Source organism: Quercus robur, chromosome 10, assembly GCF_932294415.1.
Source record: "Quercus robur chromosome 10, dhQueRobu3.1, whole genome shotgun sequence".
NCBI classification, from domain to species: domain Eukaryota; kingdom Viridiplantae; phylum Streptophyta; class Magnoliopsida; order Fagales; family Fagaceae; genus Quercus; species Quercus robur.
Window position 1 is genome coordinate 2,421,415 of NC_065543.1, and position 22,725 is coordinate 2,444,139.

General features: G+C 35.7%; 1 protein-coding gene across 1 annotated transcript; it reads left to right on the forward strand.

The window, feature by feature from the left end:
* The first annotated feature begins 6,195 nt into the window (after window positions 1-6,195).
* Window positions 6,196-11,676, forward strand: LOC126703411 (probably inactive leucine-rich repeat receptor-like protein kinase At5g48380). Its single transcript, XM_050402374.1, has 2 exons — window positions 6,196-7,174; window positions 10,444-11,676. The coding sequence occupies exons 1-2, from the start codon at window positions 6,275-6,277 to the stop codon at window positions 11,455-11,457; spliced, it is 1,914 nt and encodes a 637-aa protein (XP_050258331.1). The 5' UTR covers window positions 6,196-6,274; the 3' UTR covers window positions 11,458-11,676.
* The last annotated feature ends 11,049 nt before the right edge of the window (window positions 11,677-22,725 follow it).

Consider the following 22,725-nt stretch of genomic DNA (forward strand, 5'->3'; position numbering starts at 1 on the left):
TTCCACTAATGAAGTAAACATGAACATGATGGTAATCTCTTAGAGCCAATTATTTCTTTGAAGTAAAATTTCAAAATGCTTGAAAATATTACTAAAGCAAAAATTATCTCATGACACGTGAACAGAACTAAAAATACATTACAAATGTGTTCGATTTAAATTTAATATTTTATATATACTACTTTTTTATAGGTTTTAATATAAAACTGTTAATAACTTATGACATATTTAATTTTTTATGAAAGAAATGAGTATATAAATTTATGATGTTATAACCTGTAAAAAAATTGAATTAACAATTTTTCTAAAAATTTTAGTTAGTTTCCTCACAAAATATAAAAGTTTTGCTCACCTTTTTCAAGTAAAATAGCAAAAGAATTGTTAACTACGTATGAACGTGTATGTGTGTGTTGTATATATTGGTATATACGAGATATGTAATATATAATATTTGAAAGTGGAGAGAATTCAATTAAAGATTTTATGTGAATCCTTAAAGAGCCGTTGTAGTGAAGGTCTCGAACATTCAAAGCTTTAGTCAACCGGTCCAATCCTTTGTGGATTAGTATTCAAAGAAGATATTATTAGTGGATTACTGCCTGATTGCAAGTCGATCGGTTGAGTTTATGAATTCGACCGGTCGAAGTGTGTTCTCATTTAGTTGAGATGTGAGAAAAATAGTTTTTGCAGACTTTTAATGTAACGGTTCTGAAATGTTTCAAATGGAAACTAAAGTTCTAGGAATTTGTTTTCGAAATTAAAACCAACCAAGGTATTTCTCCAAAGTTGCCTATTGAAGGGCTATTCACCATTGTCAATAAATAGTGATCTATATTCATTTTAAGAGTGAACTTCTCTCTTCTCTTAGAAATACAAGAAATCCTGTGAGTATTCTTCAAAATTGTTATTTGTAAAACTCAATATACTTGGTTGTATTCTTGGACAAATTTGCAGTAAGCCGTTAGCAACACTTTTGGGGGAAAAATATTGTCTAAGGAAAGCATTTCCATTGTGCCCCCAAATCAACAAATTTTATGTTTGACCTCTAAGTTACTATGATCTTTCCATTGTTCATATTCAAATTTGACAACAGTGTGTATATCAATTTGTGATATGGGTTTATACATATCATTTTGGTGCTAAAGTCAGTCTCCCAAGGGAAGATTTCTGTCTCTATCCCAGTTGGAACTTAGAACTTTCCTTGCATTTGCATGATCATTACTTTTTTGACATTGATCTTTCCTAGATGTTGATTTTCTCTTAAAACACACAAGTGACGGAAAAGATGGTCTTATATTTAGTGTGGTAATTATTGAGTACTTCCGAAGTACCATAAATACGCACTCTCCTCTCTTACATAATTGTGAGTCCTACCTAAATTCGTGGTGGGACCTACAATTCATGTGAGAGAGGGAGTACGCATTTATAGTACTTCCGAAGTATTCAATAATTTTCCTATTTAGTGAAGTGTCATCAATGAACTGAAGCCTCTTGCTGTGTTTATAATGTTCTAAGAACACTTTAAAAACAGAAATCAAAAAATATTCTTCCTAATGATTTTATTCTTTTTTCCAAAACCCAAAATACATTATTCACTTCAAATTTAGCTCATAAGCAATTTTATATTCACTCCATAAAGTTTAAAGTGAATGCTTGTAAAATGTGAAAAATTTAAAATATTGCCTTTAGTCCTTACTAAACTTAAAGTCATTGTTTTTAGTGCTTTGTTGAGTGATGATGTGTCATTTTTTTAGTTTAATCATATTATCTAAGGGACTAGAAGTGATAACTTTAAACTTGGAGTACTAAAATTGCTCATGTTCATAATTTTAGAGACCAACAATGTATTTTTTAAGCTTTTTATTTTTTATTTATTTATAATGCCAATTTATAAAACAAGAAACTAATTTAGAGTACAATTCAAAAGAAGCCCAATTTCTCTTCCTCTCTCAATGTGTCAGTTGTAGGCAATCAATATTGCCACCTAAGAAACAATATAAATGCTGTTAAATACTGTTGTAATTTATGATTAGCACTAACCTAGAATGACAAATGATTATTGATCCACAGATTTCTTTGTTGGGCAGAAAAGTTACTAGAGTGAGCTTTGCAAAACTTAAAGAAGCAACAGGCAATTTCACCACACACAATTCCATTGGGTTGGGAAAGGTTGGGATAATGTACAAGGCAGTGCTTCCAAATGGTTATCCCCTTGCAATTAAGAGGCTATATATATAAGTCTCAATCTTTTGGGAAACAATTCAAATCTGAGCTATTATCTCTGGCTAGATTGAGACACAATAACATAATTTCCCTCTTGGGTTACTATAGAGAAAGGAAGGAAATGCTTATAGTATACCAATATATATCGAATGGTAACATTTATGGCTGGCTACATGCTGGGAAAGACAAGAATAAGATCTTGGACTGGCCTTCAAGGATTAAAATTGCCGTTGGGATAGCAAGAGGCCTAGCATGTCTTCACCATAACTGTCATTTCTCAGTAGTCCATCTCAGCTTGAGTTCGAATGCTATCTTACTTGATTAGAATTTTGAGGCCAAGATATCAAGTTTTGGAGAGGCAATAATATTGAAACCTGGAGGGCTAAAGTCTGTGAACTCAAGTGATAACTACATGAGCGTTAGAGTTTTTTATGGCAGTGGGGTTAGGGAGTTGGATTATTTCAAAAAGGATGTCTATGATTTTGGCATTCTGCTTCTTAAGCTAATTACAGGAAAGGCACCCATTCAAATAAATAATTATTCAAACCATTTAGATGGGAGTTACGTTGATTGGATTACTTGCCTTTTGACTTGCCCTTCTTTAATGTGCCATTTCATTGACAAGACATCTCTTAAGCCACAAATGCAATGTGTTAGATCAAATTAGAGCCTAACCATAAGAACAAAGTGCAAATTATCAAAAAATGAAACTTCTCTGTCAACTCCAACAAAGGCCCTATGGACTAATTCAAATTGCAAATACCAAACAAGTCCAAGCAATGCTTGAACTTGTGCAAAGACTTAAGCACCATGTCACCACCAAAAGTAGCATCATGATTCCTGCCTCTAAAAGAAGCAACCTTAATAGACTCCCACACATCATTGTCTACTTAGGCAAGCATACCCTTAGTATGAAGAACTACTGTACCAAACTTGACCTTAGTTTGCTTCTCCAAAGCACAAGGCTTACAAACTTCAAATTTGTAGTTCTTGGCACTCTCAAACAAAGTATTATCATTGGCATGCTCCAAAAATCTATTAATGTTTGAAGTAACCTCCCCAATTGTATTAGATATTGCAATTACTCCACCTACAACAGTACTCCCTTTAAGGAAATACATGTTCCTTCAACATGGGGCCTTCATCACTAGGTTGTAAAACCATTCCTTCTTCAGACATATATGAAAGGTGAAAGCTAAATCCAAAACCCACTCATTTGAATGGCAAACAAATGATGAACTAGTCAATGCAAAATCAAAATCCTTATTACTATCATGTGCGACATTTGCATTAGAATCCCTCTTGTCCTTATTTCGCAACAAAGGACAATCTTTCTTTCAATACCCCTTTTTTGTGACAATAGGTTCACTCATCTTTCTCAAGTTTCTTATCATTAGACATGCTCTTAACAATCAAAGCCTCAGTCATCGTGTCCCTTTGAGCTTGCTTATCTTTCTTACAATACTCATTATTAGTCAAAGAATTTAACACATCGGTACGTTTTAAGACCCCTTAACATAAGTTGTTTAACCTAGATATTTAGCCAAGGGATTACTTAGATAAATTATTTAGTCCTAGGTTAACATAATAAAATCATATTATGTAAATAATGCGGAAATATAAAAAACACAACGATATGATAACCTAGGAAAACCTAACCGATAAAAAACTTGGGGAGGATTTAACCTAGATATCCTCAAGGTAAAACAGATCCACTATGAAAGAATTGAAAAGTTTTTGCAACAGACCTTAGACCACTAACAACCTATTACTATCTCGAGTAGAAAACTTATTACCACGACCACGTGACAGCTTCGAGTCCACAAACTACTTCTTTCTTTCATCCACTACAACCACAAGTTCTCCTACTTGTGATTTTGAGACTCCACTCAAAGGTTTCAGATCTTCTTTAAAATTTCTTTGTACAGCAATTGAAGAGATCACTAAGTTCTTGACATGAATCTTGATCTTAATAACCTTAAGTGTGTATGAAGGTAAACACCTCTAGATCTCACAAAAGATTCAATGCATAACTCTCAAAAGACCTCTAAAACATAGCTAGGGTTTTTCCTTTTATACTTGAAGTAAAACACAAATCCCTACACGTCAAACTAGGCTTGGGCTGAATTGAAAATTCTGCAGAAAAATAAATCTGCACATGGTTTGATCAATTGAGTCTAATTTTTGATTGATTGAGCCTCGCAAAATAAATCCAATAATTTCTACAATTACTTAATTCCAATTTTACAAATAGGCACATTTTGAGCAAGCCTAAACCTAGACTTTATGTTTTGATTATAGTTTGCCAACATAATACAAATTAAAGTTCTAATACATTAGTTTCTAAAATCTTAGAACCTAACAACATCATCAAACTTTATCTCATCTTTTCCATACAACAGTGTAGTAATTAGGTGATCATAAGTATCAGGCAATGAATTCAACAACAAGAGAGCTTTATATTCACTGCTAATATCAACTTCCAAAATTTGTAAATCAGCAAGTATTTTATTGTAATCATTCAAGTGCTCAAACATAGAAATACCTGCATGATATTGGAAACGAAAGAGTATCTTCTTCAAGTAGAGACGATTCTCCACACTTTTGGTCATATACTTGTTCTCGAATTTCTTTTAACTAGGTTAAATCCTCTCCAGATTTTTTACCATAAAACGGTTGGTTTCATTGGTTTTCTTAAGTCATCATATTACTGTCTTCTTTACTTTTCTGCACTAAGTAATATGATTGCATGAGTTCAAGGATCCAAATTTTTTATTAAAATACACACACACACACACACACACTAATTTTAGCAATTTTATTCAATAAAATTACATTTTCCCCCCTTAACAATATCATTGATTTTTATAGAGTAATGTTACAGGCACAAACTTATCTACAACATTTTTACAAACCGTTGAGGTACAAAGTCTTATTGGTTTACATTTGGACCCACCACTTACAACACTTTTTTACTTGTCAATAACCATTCACCATATTAGCAATTTGTAAAAAAATTTGCAACTCTAACATTTTCCTCATTTAAAGGCCATTAAAAAATGTATAGATCTAAAATCTAAAACAAAATATAAAAGCCCCAAAAAAATTAGCGCAATAACAAAAATTACCAATAGTAAAGTTAAAAATAATTAAGCCTAATTAACAAATTGTACTCAAAACAAATAGCCAGTCCTTTAAAAAGTTTTGAACAAAATAATTGTACCTTTACCTAGAAAAAAATGCATGCATCAAAAACTCAAAAAAAAAAAAAAAAAAAAAAAAAAAACCCTCAGCTAAGAAGCAGTAAAGCCAACAATCAAAGCCGTCCCCCCTAACTTCAAGTCATTTCTCCGTTCTTGCATGAGTTTAACCTAGATCTAAATAATTAATTTGGGTAACTACTTAGCTAATTAATTAGGTTAAACAAGTCTAGTTTGTAAGGGTCTAAACAAAACAAACAATTCGAAATTTCTATCACAACCCAAACCCCTCCCCTCCCTTTCAACTCCTAGGTGCTTAGGTGAAAATGGACCATCAATGTGGTCAGCAGTTGAAATATTGGTTAAAGTGTTCAAAGTATCATTTTTTTTTTTACTAGCTTCGGTCTTTGATATATTATACTTTATTTTATAATTCCCTTTTAAAGTTAATAACTTTATGATTTTTATTTTTTAAAATAAATAAATAAACAGTTAACAACTTTTTTTGTGTTGGGCTTCATTCAATAAAGAGAAATTTGGGTCCATATGGATCTTTTTGTTAGAAGCCGGCTTCATTTCTTTGTAACTATAAAGATTGTGACCCGCATTGACTCTGTAATTCATCATTCGATAGAAGAAAATGTTGTTAGCTTATGTAAGAGACTTGTGCTTTTTTCTAGATGCAAGGGACCACGCGCTTTCTCTTTTATAGCCAAGAATAAGTGTAAAGTGGTTCACATTTGGCCTTCCTCCTTTGAGTACTGATTACATAAGCAAAAGATTTTACAATCTGAGTTTCTTTTATTATTCCATCTAGTTCCTGTCATCTTATTTCGTACGTGTCAATACTCATGCTGCTAAAATCTCATACCCAAATGGTTCTTAATTCAAGAGCTCTTGTTTTGCTCCACATTCTCGTCTGGTCATTGCCAGATACACTTACCCTGAGTTCTGGTACCCTGAGCGATATCTCTTGCTTGAAATCTATTAGAGATTCCTTGGAAGATCCTCTCAATCACATAGCCACTTCTTGGACCTTCAACAACCTCGCAGAAGGTTCTATCTGTGGATATGTTGGGGTCAGTTGTTGGTACATATCTGAGAGTAGGATTCGAGGTGTGCAACTGGCGAACATGGGGCTCAAGGGCAAGTTCCCTAGGGGCCTTGTGAACTGCAGCGAACTTAGAATCTTAGACCTTTCAGGTAATGTAATTTCAGGATCAATCCCACGTGATATCAATGAAATACTTCCGGCTGTAGAAGTGCTCAAACTCTCAAACAATAACTTGTCTGGAGAAATCCCATCGAGTATAGGTAATTGCTCTAATCTGGAGGTTCTCATACTCGACAACAACAGGCTAACGGGGCAATTACCTCAGCAACTCAACCAGCTCATCCGTCTAGAAGTCTTCAGTGTTGCTAATAATTTGTTGTCAGGGCCAGTGCCAGACTTTGTTAACATCACTACAATCAAGCCCGAGAGCTATGTAAATAATAGTGGACTATGTGGAGGGCCTTTGGAATATTGCCGTAAAAAGCATAGATGGAGCTTTGAAATTTCTTTCAGGAGTGGGTTTGTAGTTGGTTTTGTGGTTTTTGCCTTTTCATATACAGCTTTTTTTACCTACTATTTTAATCTTTGTGTGGGATCAAACAAGAGGAATAAGATAATGCCAACAAATACTACAGAATTGACAGTGACCGGGAAGAACGTCGCTGAAAAAGTTGATCAAGTTACCCAATTGATGAAGGTACTTTTTCTCACTCTATTAAAAGTGCTAGGGGCAAGTAAATATATAATAAGGGAGAGTGCAAAGTTACATGAGATATTGATTGTAAAGAAAAATCAGTTTTTTTGAAAAATTAGTTGAAATGATAGTTTCTTACAATGATTCGTGATTGGGGTATTGCTTTGTTATGTGTTGTGGGTCAAATAACTGTTATATATACATGGCATTTAGTCTATTCCACGAATTTGTTGATATATTTTTTTTTTTGAGAAGCAAAAAAAAAAAAAAAAAATTATTGTTAGTGATAAATGAGATTATTTCTTTGAAGTAAAATTTCAAATGCTTAAAAATATTACTAAAGCAAAAATTAACTCATGACGCGTGAACAGAACTAAAAATACATTACAAATATGTTCAATTTAAATTTAATATTTTATATATACTACCTTTTTTTTTATAGGTTTTTATATAAAACTGTTAATTACTTATGACACATTTAATTTTATATAAAAGAAATGAGTATATAAATTTATGATGTTATAACCTGTAAAAAAATTGATTAACAATTTTTCTATAAATTTTAGTTAGTTTCCTCACAAAATTTAAAAATTTTGCTCACCTTTTTCAAGCAAAATAGCAAAAGAATAGTTAACTACATATGAACGTGTATGTGTGTGATGTATATATTGGTATATACAAAATATGAAATATATAATATTTGAAAGTGGAGAGAATTCAATTAAAGATTTTATGTGAATCCTTAAAGAGCCGTTGTAGGAAGGTCTCGAAAGCTTTAGTCGACTGGTCCAATCCTTAGTGGATTAGTATTCAATGAAAATATTCTTAGTGGATTAGTGCTCAATTGCAAGTCGAGCGGTCTAGTTATGAATTTGACCGGTCTAAGTGTATTTACAATTAGTTGAGATGTGAGAAAAATTGTTTTTGCAGACTTTTAATGTAATGGTTTTGAAAGCATTTTCTTTGTACCTAGGGCCAGCCCAAGATAATTTGAGGTCTAAGGCAAAAAATTTAAAGGGGTCTTTTATATCTAAATATTACATAAATAATATTTAGTTTATTTTTTATTTCATATTTATTACTAATTCATACTTATTAAAATGGATAATTCACCCAAAGTGAGCTAATGATACTATATAGGTTTTATCAACTAGCATATTATCAATTTAAAAAAAAAATTATTCAAACATTCATTTATTATATAGTTTAAGTGACACCGATCATATTACTATTACATCAGTTTGCAAGATTTTTGTTGTAAAATTTGTATTAGCTTTAGCAATTTTCATATACTTAATGGAGATTAGGTTTCATTTCTATTAATTCTATTTTTTTTTTTTTTGGATAAAATACTAAACTTACTATAAATTTTATTACAAAAAAGCTTACAAACTGATGATGTGGCAATGAGGTGATATTTCAACAAAATAATAAATGAATACTAAATTATTTCATGTGATTGGTTACATGACAATTTATAGGAGTTATATAATAAAACTTATAATATACTAGCTTAACTCTAACATTTTAGACCTTGGGAAAAAATGTACACTTAACTTACATTTTTCTTTAATTAAAAAAAAAAAAAAAAAATCCCTTACTATCCCCATATTTGGGGGCCTTTCCATGCTAGGGGGCCTTCGACCATGGCCCAAATGGCCTAGGCTTAGGGCCAACTCTATTTGTGCCCCCAAGTCATCAAATTTTATGTTGATCTCTTATAAGAGCATTCACATTTGGTCTCCTATATGCTATATGTTGATATATTTTAGCATCAAGGCATGAAAATTGCCCATTACCTGGTCTTGTAAAATCTTCTAATTGCAAAAGAATTTACAATTATGCTACAGTGTCATCCTAAATGTATGATGGCATTGTAACACAATTGTAAACCAAAAAAATTATATTTTATTCTTTTTCACCATTTGTTTTCTCCCACTCTCACTTCTATCTCTCATTTACTCTCTCCCTCTCTCTCTCTCTCTCTCATAGAGCTCCTCCCTCCTCACTCTTTCTCTCATCTCACATCTCTTTTTCTCATTCAAAGCTTGCACCAAAGCTAGGTTGGATTCGTGGTCACGGCATGGCGATCGGCGTGGATTTTGGATGGTTCGGAAGGTGGTGCTGGGATATGTGGGGGTGGCATGGTGGTGGCTCTGTTTGTTTGTTTGTTTTTTTTTTTTTTTTTTTTTTTTTTTTTTGGGTGGCTAGTGCTAGAGGCAGAGGGAGAAAGAGAGGAAAAGGAAGAGAAAGTGAAGTAATAAAAAAATAATATTTAAATAAACTGGGAAAAAAAATAGAGTTTGGGTGATAGGTGTGTTGTAAAATTGTATAGTATAAATGATAAAGTAGCTTTTGAGATTATAAAATTGAATTTTTTTTAGATACTGGATGTGAATGCTCTAAGTTACTTTGATCCTTCCATTGTTCATATTCAAATTTCCTAAACAGTGTGTATATCAATTTGTGATATGGGTTTATACATATCATTTTAGTGCTAAAGTTAGTCTCCCCAAGGGAAGATTTCTACCTCTATCCTAGTTGGAACTTAGAACATTCCTTGCATTTGCATGATCATTACTTTTTTGTCATTGATCTTTCGTAGATGTTGATTTTCTCTCAAAATACACAAGCGATGGAAAAGATGGTCTTATATTTAGTGAAGTGTCATCAATGAGCTGAAGCGTCTTACTGTGTTTATAATGTTCTAAGAACACTTTGAAAACAGAAATCAAAAAATATTCTTCCAAATGATTTTATTCTTTTTCCAAAACCCAAAATACATTATTCACTTAAAATTTAGCTGATGAGCAATTTTAAATTCACTCCATAAAGTTTAAAGCGAATGCTTGTAGTATGTAAAAAACTTAAAATATTACTTTTAGTTAAAATATTACTTTTAGTCCTTACTTAACTTAAAGTCACTATTTTTAGTCTTTGTGGAGTGATGACGTGTTATTTTTTAGTTTAATCGTATTATCTAAGGGACTAGAAGTGATAACTTTAAACTTGGACTACTAAAATTGCTCATGTTCAAAATTTTAGAGACCAACAATGTATTTAAGTTATTTATTTATTTATAATGCCAATTTACAAAACAAGAAACTAATTTAGAGTATAGTTCAATAGAAGCCCAATTTCTCTTCCTCTCACAATGTGTCAGTCGTAGGCAAGCAATATTGCCACCTAAAAAACAATATAAATGCTGTTAAATACTGTTGTAATTTTTTATTAGCACTAACCCAGAATGGCAAATGATTATTGATCCACAGATTTCTCAATTGGGCAGAAAAGTTACTAGAGTGAGCTTTGCAGAACTTAAAGAAGCAACAAGCAATTTCAGCAGACACAATTACATTGGGTTGGGAAAGATTGGGATAATGTACAAGGCAGTGCTTCCAAATGGTTATCCCCTTGCAGTTAAGAGGCTATACGAGTCTCAATCTTTTGAGAAACAATTTAAATCTGAGTTATCAGCTCTGGCTAGATTGAGACACAATAACATAATTCCCCTCTTGGGTTACTGTAGAGAAAGGAAGGAAATGCTTCTAGTATACCAATATATATCGAATGGTAACCTTTATGGCTGGCTACATGCTGGGAAAAACAAAGATACGATCTTGGATTGGCCTTTGAGGATTAAAATTGCCATTGGGATAGCGAGAGGCCTAGCATGCCTTCACCATAACTGTCATTTCTCAGTAGTCCATCTCAGCGTGAGTTCGAATGCTATCTTACTTGATCAGAATTTTGAGGCCAAGATATCAAATTTTGGAGAGGCAATAATATTGAAACCTGGAGGGCTAATGTTTGTGAAGTCAAGTGACAATGACTTGAGCAATAGAGTTTTTGATGGCAGTGGGGTTAGGGAGTTGGATTTTTACAAAAAGGATGTCTATGATTTTGGCATTCTGCTTCTTGAGCTAATTACAGGAAAGGCACCCATTCAAATAAATAATTATTCAAACCGTTTGGATGGGAGTTACGTTGATTGGATTACTTGTCTTTTGACTTGCCCTTCTTTAATGTGCAATTTCATTGATAAATCTTTTATTGGGTTAGGTTTTGATAATGAAATCTTTCAGTTGCTCAGAATTGCCAGTGCCTGCATTAAGCCCTTATCTTGTCAAAGGCCCACAACCCTTGAATTGTACCATGCGATAAGCATCCTTGGAGAGAATTCTGGCCTCATAAATAATGATACTGAGATATTGAGACAATCTGAAATTGCTACTACCAGTACTTCAAATGAAATTGTTGAGGTTGAAAGTACATTGAACTACTGAAGCATGACAAACAAAGTGGAGCATTAAGTCAGAATTCCTCCAGTCGTGGAGGTTGTTTGCCTCTAGTAATCTTTTGTTGTCCTCAGCATCTTTTTGTCACTTGTGGGAAAAGGTGTTTTCTTTTTTCTTTTTTCGCATTTATAGGTTATGATTTAAGAGTGCATGGTCCAGATTGCCACAATATTGATGTTCTTTTTTCTTTTGGGTTGTATGCTGTTGGCGGAAAAATTATATAGTTCTTTTTTTTTTTAAGAAAGATTATATTATATAGTTGCTATGAATAGGTTGTTGATACTGCAATGATACATCATGAGTGCAATTATAACATTTAGACAGAAAATCCCCAGATAAAAATGTTGCACGGACACGTCAAAATTGGCCAAGTACCGACGCGGGTATTAGTAAGACACGCCTAGAAAACGAAGAAGATATTCAGCCTCTCTTACTCTGTTTTCTGAGTTCTCCCTCTTGCAAAGCCATTCCGCTTAGATCGTCGTATATCGGCGACCAATGAAGCCATTCCGCCCTTGCCAAAGTTCTGCCGTAAGCTTTAAACTTTGAGTTGATTTTGGGGTTTGAGTTGTGATAAACAGAGAAAATGAGACAGAATATCAATCAAGAGAGATAAAGCGGGATTGAGAGAGGGAAAGCGATAGAGAACCACCGCCTACGGTGGTTGGTAGCGAATATCGATGAGGGCAGAGCGCATAGCTTTCTGCCATGGCCTTCGGCTAGAGAGAGAGTGGAGAGAATGTTCATTGGTCCAGTTCTATTAACGTCTAAACCCAAATAACCAAGCCTGAATAGACATGAGCCAGCAACCCAACCAATTCACACTAAAGCCCAGATTGAAATTTAACCCAACTCAAGCCAACCCTACAACAAAAATATACCAACAGCCTAACTCAAAAATAATTCTACAATCAGTCAAATAATAATAATAATAATAATAATAATAATTCTACTATATAAAATTCTCATACCCAAAATCTGAATTTCCTAACTACTACTACTACTACTACTACTACTAATAATAATAATAATATTTAAAAAAAAAAAAAACCCCATGAGCACATAAATAATTACAAAATTACTCAAACCTCCTTGGCATCACATAAATAATTAATTTTAGATATGTTTTCAAGCATTTTTTTTTTTATAGAAATAAACACACACAAACAAGGAAGAGGGAAATGAATTCTAAAAATATTTAAATTATACATAAAATAACTATTAAGTAATTAATTAATAGCCGTACCCTAGATGTATACCCTAATTTTTCAAGAAATGTTGTACTCACGTACTCGTACTAGACTCCATGCAACTTAGCAAATAATTTTGGCATTCCTAAGCTTTTTGCTATTGATGAAATGAAATGAATAGAAGTGTTGATGAGCAGGATAACATTTTGCAAAACACCTGTAAATACAGGGCTTGTTTGATAATGTTGTTCTAGTAACGTTGTTTGTATTTTTTGAAAATATGTGTAATATTGTTTAAACACTGAAACTGTTATTTAAATACACTACCAAACAACCCTCACTTTTTTTGATGACATGTCAATTGTCATGGAATTTCACAAAAAACATAACACCACAATTTTCTACCTCTAAAGAAACACACGTATTTTGGGTTCACAAATTGTTGCCAATCCAAAATAATGGTAATAGAAAACGTGAACTAGATAAGAGAAAAAAAATGTTACAAGTTGCAAGTTGAGTCATAGTAGACATCTCTATTAAGATATAGTTTAGGTTCTTCGTATTTGTGCTTTGTTTTAACATGCTTGGTATTTGTGCTTTGTTTTGTAACCAATTTGTCGGTGTATTTTATTTTTTTATTCTTTTAATGTGTTTTGCAATAAACAAGGTTTGAAAAATGTTGACTTGATTATGGTTTTACATCATTTTATTATTATAAGAAAAATATTAATGGATATCCTAAAAACATTGGTTTAGGAACTATTTTTAGAAACATTTTTATAGAAAAATGATTAAAAAAAATTAATTTTTTGACAACTTTTTATATTTCTCATTGAAGTGGTTTTAAAACTTTCATAATATGGTTTATTAAGACACTTGTTAAGTGTTAACATGACCCTTATTATAATTATTATTAATTTTTTGAGTTATGCGTACCAATTACGATTTGGCATTTGGTCCATTTCAGTTTAATTTGATCCAATTCTATCAATTTCAGTCCATTCCAGTCTGTATATAAAAAAAAAAAAAAGAAAAAAAAAAAGAAAGAAAAGTTCATTTCAATCCACTACACTCCATTCAATACACTTCTGTCTAATTTAGTCCACGTTGATGTACCTACTTAAGAGCATTCATATCAGTCTATGTATAATAGAAAAAGTGTAGAATTTACATAGTTTTACTTAAAAATTACTCACATCAGTACATATATATAATTGTGTAAATTTACAATTTTGCTATAGTAACCATGTAAATTTACACTAACATTATTTATTTTTTATTTTTTTGTCTATTATTTCTTTATGTATCTCAAGGATAAAAGAAGAGAGAGTATTGTGTGTGAAGAAAGAGAAACAATAAAAAAATTGATATTTTAATGAAATGTAATGTTAATTAAATAATCTAATGTGAGGTGTTTTGAAAAGTAAGAACGTAAAATAGAAAAAAAAAAGTTTCTATGATAAAATAGACAAGAATTTTTGCATGAGCTGATGTGAATGCTCTAAGAATAGGAAAAGAAAAGTTTACGTTGAGAGTACTATCAATTGTTTGAGTAATATCAATTGTAACTATATGATAAGTTTTAATTATCATGATAATCTCCTTAAACACATGAAAATTTTGAAACTTAAAAATTTTAATCGTATCAAAAGAAATGAGGAAAATATAATGCAAACGAACTATAATTAGAAAAATATTTACCTCTTCAAAAAAGAATAATATCAATCAAAAACACCAAAAATTGTAAAAATAGAAAGAAATAAATTCCTTTTAGAAATTGTTTAATTTATAAGAAGAATAAATTATCTACAATAAAATTTTGAAAATAAATCACACATTATACCATATCTAAAAATAATTACATATTTCTACGCATTGCGTGGGTTAACGCCTAGTAATATCTAATAACTAAAGCATTGCATTTATTTGTACTAGCTTCTGTTGAGCTACATTAATGTAGCATTTCGGTTCATTTAATCCATTTAGTCCATTTTGATCCACTTTGGTCCATTTTGGTCAAGTTCGGTCAATTTTGGTCAACTTGGTCCACTTTGGTGCATTCGTCGATTTTGGTCCAAATATGATAAGGCGAAATACATAACAACATGTTATAGTGATGTAACATCCTAGCCCATGTAATGAAAAAAAAAAAAAAAAAAGGCTATGGCATTATTTTTGTAATCGCTCCCTAAGATATTTCTAATAAGTGGCCCTTATAACTCTATCACCCCCTAGTTTATGAGCCTATTTGGATGGAGGGGAAAAATAGTGTCAGTGGAGAGAAGTAGAGTATAATTAACTGAAAATAAACTAATTTAAAGCTAACTTTACTCTATTTTACTTTACTCTTCCTTTCTTCTCCTCAATCCAAATAGACCAATACACATTCTCCCCATCTCCCTCTCTCTCATTTTCTTCTTCTTCTCTTCTTGTTTCCTCCACCGCTCCACCCCTAAGTCGACCAATTACCGGAGGCAGCTGGTACTCCCAATACATTGCTGAAATGGAGGTGTTAAAGGTGAAATCTCTTGGACCCATTTTCCATTATTGTTTTGGTTATGGGCTAATACTTGTGTAAAGTGGATCTCTTGAGTGAGGGTGGTATTTTGAAATGGGTAGTTCATCTTGAATTTGTTTCAAAATGAGTAATGCAAAGTTTGTTTCTTTTTTTTTTTTTTTTGATAGTCAACACAAATAGCTTTCATTAATTTGAACACTGGTTCATCAAAAGTACATCTCTATGCACTTGGCATTGAATCATTGGTGGGGTATCTTCTACCCACACTACACAATCAGTGATAAGTTTGGCATTCTGAGCCATTACATGAGCAGCCCAATTTCCTGTTCTACGGACATAGCTGGCTTTCCACTCCTGAACCCAATGTTTCCAGCGACTAGCACCAGAAATAAGCATTTGAATTGAGGTTGGCGGCAAGCACTTACCCAGCAAAGCATTAGTAACAATCTGAGCATCTCCTTCCAGAATTATTTGCTTCAAACCAAGGTCCCCTGCTAGCATTATACCTTCTTCAAAAGCTTTCGCTTCAACTTCCACAGCTCCTAAGGGAAGATTCAGCTTCTTACTCATAGCTCCCATAATTTGGCCTTGGTCATTTCTAATCACAACTCCAATACCACAGCTGTTAGTCTCCTTAAACACCGCCCCATCCACATTAGCTTTATACCACCCCTCCCTAGGCGGCCTTCATGCTTGAGTTCTCAACACCACAGGAAGCTTTTCCCTTATATTCCCTGATCTAAATTCCTCCACCAGCAGCTCCGCCTCCTTGACAATCACCTTTACTGCCTTGCCCCGCCTTTCAAATTTTAAGGAGTTTCTATTCTTCCAAATGCACCAAGCCGTAGTAGCAAAGCACTCCCAATTTATTTCCCTTCTCCCTTCCCAAAGCTTCCACACAACCTCCATGAAATCACGATGAGCATTTCTGAGTTTAGGCAGCTGCATATTTGACTCCCTCCACACAGCCCCCGCCGCCTCACAATCCCATAGAGCATGCCCAGATGACTCTACCATTCCACATACCCCACACGTCTCCTCAATGGGAATTTTCCTAAGCTTTAGGCAGTAGTTTGTAGGGAGAATATTCTTGCACGCCCTCCACAAAAAATGCTTTATCTTACTAGGACAGTGCAACTGCCACAGGAATTTCCAGAACTGTCTGCCCTTTCCTGGATCCGACACCTCACAAGCTTCCTCTTTGCTTCTTCTTTCACACAACCAGCTACACGCCACCTTATAGGCACTGCTTACCGTGAACCTCCCATTTGGAGTCCAAGCCCATGTCACAGCGTCCTCAGGTAGAGAGAGGCTTATTGGAATGCTTAAGATAGTTTCCGCTTCGTGGGGGATAAAGACACTCCTCACCAGATTTTTATCCCAGCCCCCCTCATACTGATTAATTAGAGACTCCACCATTTCACCTTCAAAATCTTGAGGTTTAGGACTAATCACCTTGAAAGAGTGAGGGGTTGGCAGCCATCTATCAGCCCAAATCTGCACCTTTTGCCCATTTCCTATGCTCCACCGTATTCCCCTCTCCAGAATCTCTCTTGCTGCCAACAAACTCCTCCAAGTGTATGACGGCATATTTCCAAGCTGTGCCTCCATGAAGTTGTTACCTGGGAAGTACCTTGCTTTTAGAACTCTATGAGCAAGGGAGCACGGGTTTTAGGAGAGCCGCCACCTTTGTTTCGCCAACAAGGCCAGATTAAAAGCCTTCAAATCTTTAAAACCCATCCCCCCATCAGCTTTTGACTTGCACATTTTCCCCCATGCGATCCAAGCAAGCTTCTTTTCTTTATCCCTTTGGCCCCACCAGAAATTACGAACCAGAGAGTTTAGCTCGCTGCAAAGGGAGTCGGGTAGCATAAAACAATTCATTGTATACGTCGGGGTAGCTTGCGCCACTGCCTTTATCAAAATTTCCCGACCTGCAGTGGACAGTAACCTACCCTTCTAGCTTGCTATTTTCCGCCCCACTTGATCCTTTATGCGATTAAAGGCTTTCCTCTTGCCCTTTCCAACCAACGGAGGCAGCCCTAAGTACCTCTCGTGTTGGTGGATTATCTCAGCCCCAAACATCTCCTTTACCACTTTTTTAACCTCCCTCGACGTGTTCTTACTAAAAAAGAGTGAAGTCTTCTCCTTAATTAGCTTTTGCCCGGACTCTCTTTCATAGTCTTCAAGGATTTTGGTGACTTTTAAGCCTTCTTCCAACGACGCCTTACCAAAGACGATGCAATCATCCGCAAAAAGGAGATGAGAGATCCTTGGCGCCCTTCTACATATTTGAACCCCACTCACAGCCTCCCCACCCCCATTTCTTTGCAACATGGCCAAGAGGCCTTCCGCACATAAAAGAAATAGGTAAGGAGAAATAGGATCTCCTTGACTAAGTCCTCTAGTAGGGACAATCCTCCCTTTTGGCTCCCCATTAATTAACACCGAGAAAGAAACAGTGGTCACACACATCATCATTAAAGATATCCATCTTTCCCGAAATCCCATTCTTCGCATCATCGCCTCCAAATACCCCCATTCAACCCGATCGTACGCCTTGCTCATATCGAGTTTAATTGCCATTAACCATTCTTTCCCCTTCCTTCTTTGATTAATGCAATGCATCACTTCGAACGCTACTAGAACGTTATCTGTGATTTGCCTCCCAGGAACAAAAGCGCTTTGAGCTTCGTCAACAACATCCGGAAGGACCTTCTTCAACCTATTAGCAAGAACTTTGGATACAAGTTTATATGTCACATTACATAAACTAATTGGGCGATATTCTGTAATTTTTTGGGGGCATTTTACTTTGGGGATCAAACAAATGTATGTATCATTAACTCCATTTGGCATAACACTCGTTCTAAGAGTATGGATAACACTTTGAACTACTTGAGGCCCAACCACATCCCAATACTTTTGGAAGAATATTGGGGACATACCGTCCGGTCCCGGAGATTTTGTCGGATGCATTTGCATGAGAGCTTGCCAAACTTCTTCTTCCTTAAACTCTTTTAAAAGGTCGTCATTCATGGCCTCCGTCACCCTCCTGCCTACTGCCCCCAAACTCGCACCAAACTCAGTGGGGAAAGTCGTACTATAAATCTCCTTGAAATACTCCAGGATAACCTCTTCAACTTCCTCATCATTCTCTCTCCACCTCCCCTCCGAATCATTTATTCCTTCAATTCTATTCTTCCTCTGTCTATTGTTCGCTGTTGCATGAAAGAACCTTGTGTTCCTATCACCGTATTTGATCCACAGTGCCCTTGACCTCTGATTCCACATTATCTCCTCCCTAAGCATAACTTCATTAATTTCCATTTTCAACTTTTGAACTTCCTCTGCCGACTCGTGAAGTAAATTCAACTCTTCTAAGTGTTGTAATCGACTTTGCTTCTGTTTTAGAGATTTATTAACATTTCCAAAAACTCTCCGGTTCCAATTCTGGAGCTGAAACTGGCAGCATTTCAGGCGTTTCTGAATCGGCAACTCCGGATTACAATCCAAAGGGTCCCAGGCCCTTTCAATCACCTCTCTACAGCCCTCTTCCCTAGTCCACATCTCTTCGAACATAAATCTTCTCCTAGCTACCTTCCTCGTCTCTCTCATTCTAATCGATAACGACAGCAAACAATGATCAGAGGCCGCCATTGATCTATGAACTACTTTCGCCTCCGGAAACAAATTCAACCAAGCCTTATTAGCTACCATTCTATCCAGCCTAACCAGAGTTCGTTGATCTCCAATATTCCCATTACACCATGTGAATCTCTGACCCACAAAACCCAAATCAAATAAACCACAATTACTTAAACACTCCCTAAAACATTCCATCTGTCTAGCATCCCTCTCTAACCATCCTAGTTTTTCATCAGAATTCAGAATTTCATTAAAATCTCCAAACACAACCCAAGGCATATTACACTGCCTATTTAATAATTCAAGTAAATTCCATGAAATAGGTCTCATACCTGCATCAGGGTGGCCGTAAAATCCCATGGCTCGCCATGGCAAAGCTCCATTACCCTCGCACACCACCACGTCGATGTACGAATTTGAGCAGCTTTTGAACCTCACGTCAGCTCCTTCTTTCCATAGCATTGCCAATCCCCCACTCCAGCCATCGGACGGCACCGTAATGCCTTGCGTAAGACCCAGTTTTCGTTGGAGCCCCTTAATCCTTCTCTGAGAAGCTTTGGTCTCCGCTAGAAAAACCAAAACCGTATCGCCATTCTTCACCTCGTCGGTGAGTGCTCGAACCACCAGAGTCGATCCCATTCCCCGGCAGTTCCAAGCTAGCGCCGTCATTTGGCTCGGCGGTGCTGCCTTGCAGCCACCGCCACTCCGCCATCCTTGATGCACTCTTCCCCTGTTTCTTCCTTGCTTAAACCTTCGCACGTCCTTCGTTTTGAACCTCTCACGTTCTGATCAATCTCACTGAGTATTAAGTCCCCTTCTCTTTTTCTCTGCATTGGGCCCTGCACTTCCTTCATTTCCTCATCCGGCCCAGCCCTTACTTTCCTTTTCCAGTGGCCACTAGTCGGGCCTAGCTTATTTGCAACCCAACCCACCTCTGGGTCATACTGCATGGCCATAGGGCCTTCCTTACCCTCATCTAATCCCAAGCCCAAGCCCACATTGTTATCTTTCTTTACCGTCTCCTGGCCCTGCCCAAATTCGAATTTTGGAATAGACTTAGATAATATCTCAGCCCTCCCATGTTGACAATCCTCTTTCTCGCCACTTTCTTTCCCAGATTCCTAGTTTTCCTTTCCTACCTCCACTAGCTCTCCTATGTGGCTTCTCCCAATGCTCTCAGCCATACCCTTCTCCACGTTTTCCTCAGTAGTCACTTCACACCCACCAGTCATCTCACCCTGCTACTCCTGCCTACCCTCCCCGAGGCAGATAGCTTCCAGTCCTTGATTTTCACGCGCCGCCCCCTCATTCGCTTCAGCCCTACCATTCCGCCCACCCTCTGTGGAATTTACTCTGTTTTTCATTTCACCGGTGAACTTCTTCTTTGCAAAACCGAATTCCCACCCTCCCTTTCTTATTGGTTCTCCTCTCAACCAAGCTCCATATTGGAGATCACCCTTCCCCACTGCTTTGTCATTCCCTGAATCTTCCAAACAATCCTTCAAATCATGTTCTAAGAGCCCACACCTGTAGCAAAAATTCAGAAGGCGCTCGTATTTGAAATGCACCCATCTTGTTTCTCCTTTCTCGATTTTAATTTTCCGTCCTCTAATCAGTTTCCGGGTAACATCTATCTCAACCCGTACCCTTAGACAAGTACCCCATTGTACACCGGTTTCTTCCACATCAACTTCAACAAACCTCCCAAGGCTTTCTCCAATGGCTTTCCCCGTTTCCTTTGTTCGGCTCTTCAGTGGAAGATTATATATTTGCACCCAAAAAGGAGACCATTTCAGCAGGATATCCTTTGGGTTTTTATCTCCTTCAAACTCTTGGAACAACACCAGTTGTTTTTCATAGTGCCACGGCCTCATGTCCATGACTCGTCTTTTGTCACGTTCATCTTCAAACTCTACCAAGAAAAGTTCTTCTCCTATTACAGAGAGCTGGATGTTTTTATTTGGTTTCCAGAGCATCCTGATATTTTTCCTCAGTGCCTCTATCATTAAACCTTTCCTTGACAACACCTTCATAAACACACATTTCTTTCCTCTCTCCACTGTTGCTCTAGTACAATCAGCTCCCAGCGAGATGCTTTCCTCCTCTTCCTCCGTAACTTTCAGTCTCTGCCATAGTATCTCCAACTCTTTTGCCATATTCCTAAGAGAACACAATAACACCTCACACCTGACCTTACTACCCAAAGGCAGAAGGTCACTTTACTCCCACAAGTGACTGTGGGACGATTCCTGCTTCCACGGGCCTAAGGCTCGAGAGCACAATTAAAGTGTTTACAATGCTTGTATTGAGATAAGTCAATGCAAAGTTTGTTTCAATCTCAACTATACATTGCTATTGCATCGAGGGGGTATTTCACCTATCTCAATCCGGACTGCTGATTGCATTGCACACTTCACACTGCATATTTGCACTGTAGCACAGCACAACCAGCCTGCCCAAAGGCCCCACACACTATCACTGTAAAGACTACTCACTAAGTCAGCCACTGTTACACTATACACGCATACATACACACTATCCCACCCACTGTGCCGTCTCTTTTGCTTTGAATTTATCAATTATTATTATAAGTTATCACACCAATTGATAATTTGATGTCTCAACCTATTTGTATTATAGTTATACTAATTTATTGATAATTTGATACATATGATACAAAGTGGTCAAAGCGTAAAAAAAAGTTGTAATAACCAAGTTTTATTTTTTATATTTTAAATTAAATTATAATTTTTAATTACAAATGTTAGAGGAATTCAAATACAAAAACTTAATCAGTAATTTTGCATCTCAAAAAGTAAGAAAAATATAATTTAAATAAAAAATTCAATAAATATTAAACTCAACAACCCTGAAGTTGTTGAGCTGGCCCTGGTCTAATTCACATATTTGCTTGGTCATTTTTAAGCACTCGGACAATTATTGGATAATATCATAGAAGTTTAGCTTAAATGACTAATATGACTGAGAATTGTTTATTGATTTCGTTTTCAATGAGCTGAAGGGGCATTAACTTCGACTTACATACTCTGGACTTTCGACTACCATTCTTTACGGTTGCATGACTTGGAAATATAGAATCAGCAATTTCTTTTTGTTTTTTTGACTTCTGACTCAGCAATTACGTTTTGTACGTTCCTCCAAAAAACTTGGCTCAGTCCTCCAAAAAGAAAATGCTCAAATTTCAGCCATTTCTTCCAAACCACATTTTCGAGAATTAAAGAATCAACACGTGTTATCAATTTTCCAGTTTGAAATTTCTTGAAAATGATTGTTTTGATATTTCTCTATAACTAGTTACGTACAATGTTTCTACCTCTGAATATTCTTACTAAACACTCAGAAGCAGATGGCTCATAGTGCCAAACTCGTCATAGCCCTACTTCACATATTTGCTTGGTCATTTCTGGGCATTCTTGAAATGAGCAATGGCACAGAGACTGATATCTACTGCTTGAGGTCGATTAAAGAGTCACTAGAAGACCCTTACAATTACTTAAAGTATTCATGGAATTTCAGCAACAACAGAGAAGGTTTCATCTGTGAATTTGTTGGGGTCGAATGCTGGCACTCTGACGAAAGCAAGGTACTAAATATCCGGCTGTCGGACATGGGGCTAAAGGGCCACTTTCCTCGGGAAATCGAGAATTGAACATCGATAACGGGTCTAGACCAAAGTTTTTAGACGTGGACCGTTCATTGAACTGTAAAAGTAAAAGGGAGAAGTTCAAGGTTTTTGAGGTCGAACCGAGATCGAACCGGGGTCGAACCATGATGACGTCATAATTAATTTAATAATTAATTAAAGCCTAAATATAGATATTAAATTTATAAAACTAGCAAAATTGACAATATATCAATATATGTAAGGGAAATTTAATG